The sequence below is a fragment of the Marmota marmota genome, unplaced genomic scaffold (assembly GCF_001458135.2).
Source record: "Marmota marmota marmota unplaced genomic scaffold, marMar, whole genome shotgun sequence".
NCBI classification, from domain to species: Eukaryota; Metazoa; Chordata; class Mammalia; order Rodentia; family Sciuridae; genus Marmota; species Marmota marmota.
This window is the reverse complement of record NW_026000005.1, coordinates 39,101,345-39,114,293: the sequence shown is the minus strand read 5'-3', so window position 1 is coordinate 39,114,293 and position 12,949 is coordinate 39,101,345. Positions and strand designations below refer to the sequence as shown.

The window sequence follows — 12,949 nt, the reverse complement described above, 5'->3', positions numbered from 1 at the left end:
TGGTGATGGTCATAGAAACCGAACTGGAGGTAAGGGGGAACGTCTGTTCAGTGGGTACAGTTTCAGAGTTGCAAGATGAAAAAGTTCTGAAGATTTGTTGCATAACAATATTAAAACTCTTAGCACCACTGGACTGATTGCTTGAAATGCTGCGATGGTAAATTTGATGGTATATGCTTTTTACCATAAACACACACACTCAAAAAGTGTAAGTGCCCTGAAGCTCCTCAAAGATGAGTAGATGTCATTTACATCTGGATTTTACTAGCACTTCTTCTCCTGTTTACCTTTGTTTTGATCAAATGTAGGGGCCAAAATACTTGAGATTATAAAGAGATACAAAATCTATTTGCATCTTGAACAAAATCAAGAGAACCCAAGAGTGATAATTTGATAATAGCCTGAAATGTTTTCATGAAATTCCCTTTTCCTTCAAATTTTTCAGTTGGTGATCACACACAGGAGAAACTAGCATGGGCATATGGTCTGTGACGCATTTTGTCACTTAGATCTTTACACAAATGTCATAGAGAATAGAGTCTCAGAAGCTGGGTCTCAGCTCCCACAAACTGTGAGAACCTAAGATACCTCTTCTTTCACTCCAAGATAGGGTTAAATACTGTGTGTTCAGACTTATACCATTTGGCTTTCATTGTCCGTAGAGGTCAAGACTATCCCTGGTGTTAGGTTGGAACTTGAGACCTTTAATAGTTCTCAGCACTCTGGCAGCCTTTATTTTTGAGACTCATTGCTGTGCTGGAAGCATCAGAACAAACAATGATACAGAAGGCAATTTAATTACAGCCTTATTTACTCCTCTTTGTGGCATCCACGAAACTGCTTTTCTTTTCACTTAAAGTCTGTGCCTTACTTTCATCCCTTAGAGAAGATCCATAGCTCAAAGAGAAAGCCCTTTTATACCTTTAACATAACTTTTCTACCTAATTAAGTATTTTACAGCATCTAATGAAAGGGCAAACTTATAAGTGGGTGGGGCAAGGTTTCTGACAATGCAGATTTGATTCAAAGGATCCTAGGCTGCAGAGAGTTTATTTGAAGAAAAATACATTGTATGCTTGGCCAGCTGATCTTGCCCGTGTCATTGTGCAAGAAGGCCACAATGACACAAGGGAAGAAACTGTTAAAATTGAGTTTGAAGCTGGTTGACATATAAAGTATGAGCTCTTTTTTTATTTTTTATTTTTTAGTTGTAGATGAACATAATACCTCTATTTATTTATTTATTTTTATGTGGTGCTGAGGATTGAACCCAGTGCCTCATACTTGCAAGGCAAGCACTCTACCACTGAGCCACAATCCCAGCTCTCGAATGTCTCCCAGAGATGACGGTGGCCATCTGAGCCCATAGATTTTCTCAGGTGAGAATGGCCAAGTCCCACAGAATTGCATCTCTTTAAACTTTCAAAACATCTGGAGAGCCAGGTGCACACCTGTAATCCCAGCAGCTTGGAAAGCTGAGGCAATAGGATTGAAATTTCAAAGCCAGCCTCAGCCACTTAACCAGGCTCTAAGCAACTTAGCAAGACAGTTTTAAAATAAAAAATAAAAAGGGCTGGGGATGTGGCTCGGTGGTTAAGCACCCCTGGGTTCAATCCCTGGCACAAAAACATTAAATAAATAAAAATAGTATCTAGGTAGCAAAAAGCTTCACCGACCATGTGAAGAAGAGACATAGGTATTTATATCTACTGCAGAGGAAGCTCCTATTTTTTCCATTCTGCCCTTGTAGCACTGACACTCATGCATTTCCTTTTCATCTCCCTTGATCCACTCATTCCTGGATTTAGAGCAATGCGTGTGTAGAGCTGGAAGGGCCCAGGTTCCAGGCTCTGAAGAAGAGAAAAGACAGAGGAGGCAGGACTAATAGAACTTACCCTGAGCCCAAGCTCTGAACGCCTCCATCTTCCTCCCTGTTTCCATGGGGACACCTGCATTCCCTGTCCCCTTTAGCACTTCCTCAATTTCTTTAAGGAGGCAGAGAAGAAGAAAAGAGCAAAGGGAAAAGGTAAAGCTGGATCCAAGATCATTTTCTATAATCCTTCCAAACTCAAGTGCTTAGTGAAATCTTAAAAGCAAACAAGCATTATTAGTGCTATTTTTATAAGAATGTTGCTGATTTGGGGTCGAACATTGGTGATTGACAGGAGCATCTTCAAATATAAGCACCTATATCCTACCACACAATCTCGACCATTTTCATACACTGTGATAATCTGATTTCTTCCATCCCCGTTCTTGTAAAATGAATTTATTTATTTCTTTTTGCTGGAATATTTGGAAGCAAATTCAAAATATCACATCCCCTTTCCCATAATATTCAGCATGTGTTTACAGAAGGGCATATTCACTTTTTCCATAGTCACATTGCTATCATTATAATAAACAAAATCAAGAATAATTCCTTCATATCATATAATATGTTTTGAGGCTCCACCTGATTTGTCTGAGTTCATTGGTCCAAAGGAGGGAGCCAGGACAGTTCTCTCTGATTCTTTAATTTCCCTCTCTCATGCCTGCACACCCTTCCCCAAGCTTTACCCACTTCCTGACACTGGAGACTCCAGGGTCTCTTTTCTGGGATGGCTCCCACCTTCTCACTTCCTTAAGAGCAGAGCAACTCAGAGGAGTGGTGTGTGTGTGTGTGTGTGTGTGTGTGTGTGTGTGTGTGTTTGTGTGTAGAAATACAGTGGTTTGGGTTTAATATATTTGTGTTATTCCACATTATCTAATAAACCTGCTGCTCCCTAGGGTTATTTCCATGGAATCAAGATGAAATAACAGTTCAAATAATAGGAAACAAAATACCTTCTCTAGTGACAGGTATAATATTTTATCCTCAGATTTATGAACTTCCCATTTCTTTTAAACATTAGCAAAAGGACAAACTTAACTTTGCCAACAACTCCGTCACTCCCCGGCCAGCTCAAGAGTCACCTTTTCTGGAAGTATCTGTTCAGTCAGATCAGGACGAGACCCTCCTCCCTGGCTTCCTTTCTCTCTAGAGGGCACCTGGCCTTGAGGTAGGCAGGACTGGAGGCGAGGAGGACTGAGTGGGCCCTTGCTGGCCTCTGCTCAGATGATCATCACATACCTTTGTTCCCGCCCTACCTACTGCTGCTCTGCTGTGGCTGCTGGCTCTTGGGTTCCTCTGTCTCCTTCCTCTTTCTGCCATGACCCTGTTGTGAATGCTCTTAGATGCTCCCGCTCCCTGCTCAGGTTCAGGAAGGTTAGCATAGCCTGAGGAAGTGCTCTGGAGCATGGGGGGGGGGCAGCCGCGGGGTGGTGAAATGAGCTGGTCCCACTCCCTCTGCGTGGACTTGCTCTGCCACCATCAGTACCCCCACTCTAGCCTCTGCATGTGCAGCTTCTCCGAGGGGTGTGGAATCTACCCAGGGTGCACTCTGGAAAAGAGACACCAACTTCACACCTGGAACCACCCGTGATGTGTCAAGGACTTGCTATTCCACCTTCCCCTGCCTGGTTGGTCTTTAAGAGGGGTTCAAGGAGAGAGGGTTTGCAGATGTGTCCACACAGGCTTTGCTCTCCTCTCTGTTCAGAGTTTCCTCTCAGGTCTTACCTTGGCTTCCCCCAGAAGAGGGGATCTCAAGGAAACCTGGAGGGACAAGAACACAAAGCAGGGAAAGACAAACGGTCACTAACAGGTGACCTGCCACACAGCCACCACTTGTATGTCTGGGGCTTCATTTTTCTGGGTGAACTCTGAAGGGATAACAGGCCTCAGATCTATGTCACCTGGGAGATGAGGTTGCTGGGCTATTCATACCCACGCTCCTCCCATCTGTCATTAGTGGAGGGCTGGCCCTGGGGGTGTCAATCCTCTGCTATGGATTGGATCTATCTGGAGTGTACCCCAAAGGCCTGTGTGAAGGCTTTGTCACCAGCCTCTGGTGCTATTAGGAGGTGGTGTAACCTTTAAGAGGCGGGGCCAAGAGGGAGGAGGTTAGGTCATCGTGGGCACATACCCTTGAAGAGGATATTGGAACACTGGTCCCCTCTTTCTTTTGCCTCCTGTCCACCAGGAGGAGAGCAGGCCTCCTTCACCACCTGCTCCCGCCATGATGTTCTGGGCCACCCAAAGCACAGGGCCAAGGGACCATGGAGTGGAATCTCTGAAACCATGAGCCAAAAGAAGCCTTTCCCCCTTAGGTTAATCTCAGGTATGTTGTCACAGCAACGGGAAGCCGACTAACAACCTCAGCGCTCCAGCCTGCCAAGGAGATTGACTGCAGGAGAAGGTGCTTAAGGGAAGAAACGCAGGTGCTGGCAGCCGGAGGTCGCAAGGTGGGCCAGGGGCAGGAAGGGCAAGGCACTGGTGATGCTGGCCCTCTCCAGGACTCAGAATGGCTCCTCCCTCTCCTTCCTGTGGCAAATAGCTGCTCCTACGTCATTATACACCTATGACAAAAGTTTCCTCAGGGGCCCTACGTAGGCTTGGAGATACAAATACCCTTTGTCCCTTGGCAGCTCAGTGGTGGCTGAGGCAGGTCAACCAAGGGCTGGTCACCTCACGTGTGAGCAGCCCTGCAGGGGCTGCACAGGGAGCTTCCGGGTTCACAGAATAGCGACACCTAAGACGTCCACTTCCTAATCTCAGGACCCTATGACATTATACACCTGCAAGAGAGACTTTGCCAACGTGATTGATTTACAGATGACAAGAAGGGGCAAGCATCTGGGTTATCTCAGTGGACCCAATGTAACCACAAGTGTCTCTCTAAGAGGGAGAAAGGAGAGTTGGAGTCAGAATGGGAGGAGGAGATGCCACAGTGGAGGGACCAGGAGCTAAGAAATGCCACTAGGCTCTAGAGGCTGGAAGAGGCAAGTGATGGGCCCTTCTCTAGAGCTTCCAAGGGAACGCAGCCTTTGATTTTGGCTGAATTTACCCTGTGGCCCTGCGCAACCAGTTTGGACTTTCAAAGGTGTTCTATACGAGCACCCTTAGCAGGAAGTGGGAGTAAAAGGGTGAAACAATTGCAAAATCCTGCTGTGGGGACCTCTAACTCTGAGCACGGAAATCCCACTTATCATCCAAAAAACACTGTAAAACAAGCTTGTGACGCCTTGACCTAATCCCATCTTACTTAGACCTGGTGCTATTGGGCTTTGGTATGGAGACACTGCTAGCCCTTGGTGACCGCCACCTATGGAACCCATCAATCTGCCAACGGGCATAAGCTCTGGGCACTACGAGCGTCATAGATTTGAATAAGTAAAAAATTAGTTTGCATAATGAAAATTAGGATTGCAAGTCTCTGGAGCTTTTCTTCTGGCAGTACTTCTAATAATTACTGAAAGTTTTAAAGAACAACTTCTAATAATCACTGGGGAGCACAGAGAACATGCTTTTTTTTTTCTTTCCCAAATTGTAGTCTAAGCAGAGAACTGAAGTAGTGACAAAGTATTGAAACATCAATAATCCAGTGAAGTGGCTCACATCTGTGATCCCAGCAGCTCAGGAGCTGAGACAGGAGAATCACAAGTTCAAAACCAGGCTCTAAGCAACTCAGTGAGACTTTGTCTTTAAATAAAATACAAAATAGGGCTGGGGATGTGGCTCAGTGGTTGAGTGCCCCTGAGTTCATTCCCCGGTTCCAAAACAAACAAACAAACAAACAAACTCCAATGAAACAAGAAAACATGGGAAAAATAGAATATATTTATTGAATAAATAGTAAGATTGACTTAATTATTCTTTCTTTGTTGATGACTCCCTGAAACAAAATTAAAACACTCAATAGGAAAAGAAATGTTTTTAACACTTACAATGGAATTTTTGAAGAGAAAGGAAAATATCCTCCCCCCCCCTTTTTTTTTTTAAAAAAAGAGGTTTTTCATAAACATGAATGTTAAAAGAATGAAAGTTCTTTCTTGGATGATAAATAAATAAAAACTGTCAAAGGCAATTCAATGTAAAGTCATCCAGCCAACTGTATTTAGCAAATGACATTTTTGGAAAGGAAGGGCTTGCACACAGTCTATTCTGACAATCAATCTTAGAGAATTAATCCAAAGATGAGAAACTCTGTAAGAGGAGGATTTTTATTGCTGCATGATGAAGGAAGCAAAATAAAGAAAGACCGCTGCCGCAGTCCGGCTGCAGCAAAATAACCGGGGGGTGACGAACAACTTGTGTACGTTGATACAGCAGGAGTAGGAGCCGTTTATTGCAGGACAGGAGCAGTATTTATACATTCCACACAGCTTATCTAATTAGCATAAACTAGATACATCAGTCAACCAATAAGGAATCTCCACACTTAATGGCTCGCTTTTGGTACTTCTCAAACCACTCCCTCTGGCATTTTGCCAGACACCATCCAGACTTGTTTAGGAACTCTAACATTCCCCTGGCAAAATGCCAGGTGTTATTTTGACTTGTTTACAGACTCTAACAGACCGCTTCAGAAAATTCTGGTGGGGTCATGGTATGCAATGCTAACCTGCCATTAACCCCTTTACTTATTCAACAGTACTTACTGTATTGGGTGTCTACCACATGCTAGGTCCTATACTCGGCATGAGAGAGATGGCAGGGGACAAAACACAGACACCCACACCTTTCACAGACTTATACACGTCCCTGGAGGGGTGGACAACAAAGGACCACCCCACATGCTTATATATGGATGTGTGACAGTCCAGGAACCCAGAGGGGCCTCACACTGACAGCCTTCTTGACATTCTCAATTCTTAAGGCTCTCCCATTTTAATTTGCACCACACACCAACAACTATGCAGTTATGAAATACAATACAACAGGGTAAGAGGGACAGGAAGTGCGGATGGGGCTGCAGATTAAGATGGGGAGGTTGGGGAGAGCCTCACTGATGTGACCCTGGAGCAAGGATGTAAGGAGGTCCTGGTATTATTAAAATTACTGAGACTATTAAGATTCTAGGGCTGGGGTTGTGGCTTAGTGGCAGAGCGCTTGCCTAGAATGTAGGAGGCACTGGGTTCGATTCTCAGCACCACATAAAAATCAATCAATAAATAAAGGTATTGTGTCCATGTAGAACTAAAAAAAAATCTAAGATTCTAGAAAATGCATACTATATTTTTGTTAGTGATTATGAGTAATATATATATATATATATATATATATATATATATATATATATATATATACACACACACACACACACACTGGAGTTTTGGGGATTGAGGTCAAAAGCCATGGGAACATCCCTAGAAGTTGCCCTTCCTCTCCCATTCACCACATTAGTGCATCCTGAGGGCTTCACCTGCAAATGACTCACCCAGTCTCACTTGGTTCAAAGTATCTTCCTTCTCTGATTTGTCAACAGACCCACCTGCCCAGGTTATCTGCCTCTGAACTTGTCCCTTCTCAGCTATCACACAGCAGCTGCCATGGGTCTCTTGAAACCTAAATCAGATTCTGTATCTTTCTGCTCAGAATCTTTCATGATCTTCCCTCACCCATCATCCTCTGTGGCTTTATATCCTGTCCCCTCTCCTAGCTTACTCTGCTCCTGCTATTGGTCTCTTGGCCATCTCTATAACACAGTGACTCTCACCTCAGGACCTTTGTGCATGCTTTTCCCTCTTGCTTGGGATACTGTTCCAACAGGCAGCCAGTGAGGATTCTGCCCCTCACTTCCTTAAGGTCTTTGCTCAACTGCCACTTTACTCAAATGGGTTTTGTTGGACAAAGAATAAATAGCAAATCCCCTCCTCCACACACCATAACTCCCCTCCTCCGGTCCTGCTGTATTTTTCTGCAGGGCACTTTGACTTCCTATCATGTTACATATTCGTCCATTTGTTCATCTCACACAGGCATCAGAATATAAGTTCCATGAGGGCAAGCATTCTGATCTTTTGTTCACTGTTTTGTATCCTCCCCAAAGCACTGTCTGGCAAGTAGTAGACACCATAGACAGTAATTTGAGTGAATAAATCTAATTAGAGTGAAGCCAGGTATGTGTATTATTATTATAACTATGTAAAAACATATGCCTCTGAGAATGAATCCAAAGATTATAATAGCTACGCTGAAGGGCCAGGATAGAGGGGATTTTAAAATTCCCTTTTCCAAATTTTCTTTAAGGTAGTTGCACGATATCCCTACTTTTTAAAAATTACTATTATTTGCTTATTACAATGAGTAGTATGATGCCCTAGTGCACTAAATACTCAATACAACGTTCTCATGGAAGAGTTTTCAAATCGGCTTCCTGGGTTTTATTTGCAATGATGATACAAATGCAAATGAGCAGATAAGACTCTATCTAAACTTCTCAAGAAATTTAGTAGCCTTATTATTGCAAATCCCCATAAATCAGCCACATTTTGAAAAATAAACTTGTTATGAAGACCTCACATGATACCCTACTGTGGTTTGGAATAAGTGTCCACCAGAGTTCTACTTGTTAACAGTGTGGTTGGTCACAGACTATGGTGCCACAGGGAGGTGATGGGACCTTTAGAAGGTGGGATAGTGGAAGGCAGTTTAGTCATTGGGGATGTGCCCTTTGGAGGGGATATTGGAACTCCAGCCCTTCCTCTTCCACTTTTTTGGTTGCTGGCTGCCATTAGGCAAACATTTAGCCATGATGCACTGCCTCAACATAGGCCCCCAAAGCAGCTAGGCCAACTGACAATGATTGGAACCTCCAAAACGGTGAGCCCAAATAAATGTTTCTCCTTTATAAGTTGATTATCTCAGGTACTTTGTTACAATACTGCAAAGCTGACTAACAAAACCCCACAAATATATACAATGAAAAATTCAACATTTTGCTTTAGAAAAGTTTTAGATTTATAGAAAACTTGCAGAGTCTCAGTGTTCTCATATATGCCATATTCAGTTTCTTCTGTTATTCACATCTGATATTGCTATGCAACCTTTTCCATAACTAATGAACCAATGTTGATACATTATTACTCACTAAAACTCATGCCTTATTCAGATTCCCTAAGTTTGTTCCTAATGCCCTTTATGTGTTCTGGATCCTCTTTAGGATAACACAGCACATTTAGTGTCCTATCTTCTTGGATTCCTCTTGGCTTCTATCGACTTCTATTAAACTCTTGATTCCTGGAGGCCAGGTTTCATCACCATCACCAATGTCTTCTGAAACAGGACCTCAAGTAAATGTCCAATTGAATTGACCCGGTTTCTATTTTAAAATGTCAGCTGTTTGATTGAATGATTGACTACTTACTTCTGAGTAGCATTATCTGCCTCTATATATCTATCCCTCCAATATCACCAACAAGATTTCATTTTGTCCTGATGTTTTATGCAGAGTTTTATTTATTACAACTGTTGGATCTATAATGCATGGTTGACTTCAGGTCAGCCTCTGCCTGGTCTTTTTGATTGAGATGCTACCTGTCTTTGAATAGCAGAAGAGTTGGTTGAGAACCACTATCACTATTAGCTGCACCACCTTGGACTGGTTACAGAAATCCTCTGAGCCTCTCTCATGGGGCATTTGTGAGGGTTACTGAGACCAGGTGTAGGAATCCCTGACATATATAATAATAAGCATTAACTTATTAATTAATAATAAGGGGCTGGGGACTATTCTTTGTGTTGTGTGCACAACATATTCAACCTTTACAATAGACTTATGCAGTTACTACTCTTATCCTTATTTTATAATTTAGAAAACTGAGCACAGGGAAAGTAAAGAGCACATCTAATACTACACATAGAGTGAGAAGAAAGCCTAGGATCTAGACCCAGGACTATCAAACCACACATTATAGGACTGCTTGATCCCACTACTACCTTCTCTGCAAGAGAGCTTTTCCTCAACCTCAAACATTCTTCAGATGGTTGACAGAGGGAATGTAAACAAAAGATTGCCCAAAAAGTCAGTCTCCCATTTACTAAGTTCCTCAAAAATTAAACAATTCAGCACATAATGTGTAGTATGTTCAAGGCAAGAGCAGGGAGGGTTCTTGCAAAGTTAATTCAAATATTGAGTTCCTTGTTTCTGACTCAAAAAATCCCTTCAACACATCTTTCTTCACAGGGAAATTCTAGCTCCTACATGAATAACCAAGTTTCATCACTCACTCCTGTAGGTTACCTGATAAACACTGGACTTTATGGTTCATTGGGACAGAGGTCTGTGGCCTATATCACACAAATTAACACCTCTTCAGAAATGTGATACCTTCCTGTTGCACTAGTGAAATACCCCATATGACACCTTCGAGTTCTAAAAACTGAGCAAATAGCCCCAGGATATAAAATAATTGGGGTAGGCTATGGTGGCCCACACCTGTAATCCCAGGAACCCAGGAGGCTGAGGCAGGAGGATTGAAATTTGGAGGACAGCCTCAGCAACCTAGTGAGGACCTAAGCAACTTAGCAAGACTCTGGTTCAAAATAAAAAAATAAAATAAAATAAAAAGGGATGAGGATGTAGCTCAGATGTCCCAAAAAATAAAATATTTAGAGATGCTGGGTGCCCCTAGAAAGCTATCCAAACACAAAGAGTAAATTCTAGCATTGCTAACCAAATTCTGGCAATTGTTCATGACCCTATCAACAAAATGTATTATTCAAAAAAACCTTTACTGGCCCTTTTAAGGAGAGTGCAGTACATTACCCTGAACTATAGAAGTGCCCATGGGTAGGAATAATTATTTTGGTAATGCTGTTTGCTGGCACTAGATAGGAGTTGGAAGATGTTTCTGGTTTTGATTTTACTTTAATCAGCCCTGACTTTGGTATAAGCTCCATGGTCCTCCACCGGGGATGATTTTGTCCCCAGGGAATATTCTGGACTCTTAAAACTGAGAAGCATTGCTACTGACATCAAGATGGTAGAGGCCAGAGATGCTGCTAAATATTGACCATTCATAGAGCAGTGCCCACGATAAAAAAAAGTTACCTACTGCAGAATGTCAAAAGTGCAGAAGGGGAAAAACCCTGGCCTATGGTGGAATGTGTCACTGAGTGAAGCTGAAAAATGTTAAAGGTTTTGCTCGAATGCTTCTATATCTAAGCATACAGGACTTGGGGGTTGCACATGTCCTAAGACCTGGGCGGGCAGGAAGAACAATACAAATCAACACTTGTCCCCCTATTTCTGTGCTTCTCGGTGTTTTGCTTTTACATTTTGTCATATCAGCATTATGTTTCTTCTCAGTACAGAGCCAAGGCTCACAGCAAAGGACCCAGCTTAATACCATGCATAGAACACACTATTCCAGGCTCCTCACAATCATACAGCTAAAAGAGGAAGAGGACCACAGGAAGTGATTCCCTATAGTTAGTGCTGGGTCACTGCAATATTTCTAGGCCAGGGAAGGGCCTTCTTCTGATGCCCCATCAACCTGCCCGTTCTGATCACATCCACCATCACAAAATGAAATACCTAAACAACACCAAATGAGAAGCACCCCCAAATCATAATTATGAAATCTGAATCTTGGAAAGTCAGTGGTTTTTAACAAACTTCACCTAAGGTCTCTTGAACTTAAGAATATGATAGTCCCTTTTCATAGTATAAAAAAACTTATTTTTAAATATCACTGAAGCTTTATAGGTATTCAGGACTCCCTCTAAAACTCTTGTCTGTACATTGGTAGTTTACTGGTTCCTTTCTGTCTTCCTTTACCTTTGGCTTCCTTTCCATCCATTTATCCTTTCCAGAAACATTCCCTGGGGCATCTTGCCATCTTTTGCAGAGAATCTGGACAGAAAGTGGGAACATTCCCTTCTCCTGGGAATCCTGAACCTTACAAAGCCAACTTCTTTCCCTTCCTTGTTGTTTGGGTGGGTAGGTGGGTGGGTGACCTTTCCCTCCTCACAGAGTGAGGCCCAACCTGGGGAAACAGGAAAACAGAATTTCCAGTTAGGAATATCTGGGCATCACCCCCAAGACTGTCCCTAAGCCCACCACTCCCAGTGTCCTCCCTAGTGCTCTCTAAAGAAGCTGTACTTCCTGCTCACCTACTCATCTGGGCTTCTATTAGTTTTAATAAAATCAAGAGTTGTCCCATGTTATTCATCAAGTTTGGGGCTCTCTACATTTATATACAAAAGTTGAAGTGGACCAATGGGAAAAGATGACTGACCTCAGTGGCTAGGTTAAATCTGGACTTTTGACATTTTGTGAACTTCTCTGACAACTTTCTATCTACTCTACCTCTGCAGAGGCCTGGGCACCAACGAAATAGCCCCTGGGTCTGCTGTGGTCAGTATCAGGAAAACAACAAGACCCTGCTCCCGTTCTGTTTTCGTGTCTCCTCAAATCTCAGGAAGCGGTATTTAAGAGGGTGGGGGCAAGTACTGTTCCCCTCCAAAATTTCCTCCTAACAACCAAAGGAAAATACCACCACTCGTTTCCACCCTGAAAGCGTTCTGCAGGGCTTCATGGTTTCTGCTAATAAAAGCGCAAAACGTAAATGGCTTGGTGATTATTGGCTTTCGCCCTTGGACGGAGAAATGAGATCACGATTTTCACCAAGGGAAGGCAATGCTGCTGCCAGGCTGCTGAGGCTGTCGCTTCCCCTCCCTGCGCGGGCCCCGCATTACATCACCGGTGAGCTCTTGCTGGTGGGGGAGAGGAGGCTCCGACAGGGACCCAGCCCCAGACAGGAGGATAAGCAGAATAAAAAGGAAGGGTGGGAGTAGGCGCGTGTTGAGGAAGAGGGAAAAGGGAAAACAGGTCCGGGTTTCCCACCATCAACCTGGGGGGAGGGGGGTGGTTGGCACTTACAAAACGCAACATCCTTAAACAGCTACACCCCCAAATGCATTCCCGCGCCGCCTCCCAGCCGCCCTCTACTCCCATTTCCAAGTCCAACAAAAACCGGTATCCAAAGCCAGAAGAGCTGCCTTGAGGGGGCTGGAGCGGACCGCAGAGAGGCGCTGGGGGACAGGGAGGGACCCGGGCGCTCGCGTGGGGGCGGAGCGGGGCGG

The 12,949-nt window shown here is 43.6% G+C and overlaps 1 protein-coding gene across 1 annotated transcript in view; it reads left to right on the top strand.

The window, feature by feature from the left end:
• Positions 1–12,400: 12,400 nt before the first annotated feature.
• The window catches only part of LOC125618348 (translation initiation factor IF-2), a 4,320-nt gene continuing 3,771 nt past the window's right edge, over positions 12,401–12,949 (top strand). Inside the window, exon 1 of the mRNA XM_048808997.1 lies at positions 12,401–12,583. Coding sequence (XP_048664954.1) covers positions 12,401–12,583 — 183 coding nt within the window. The remainder of the gene's footprint in view (positions 12,584–12,949) is intronic.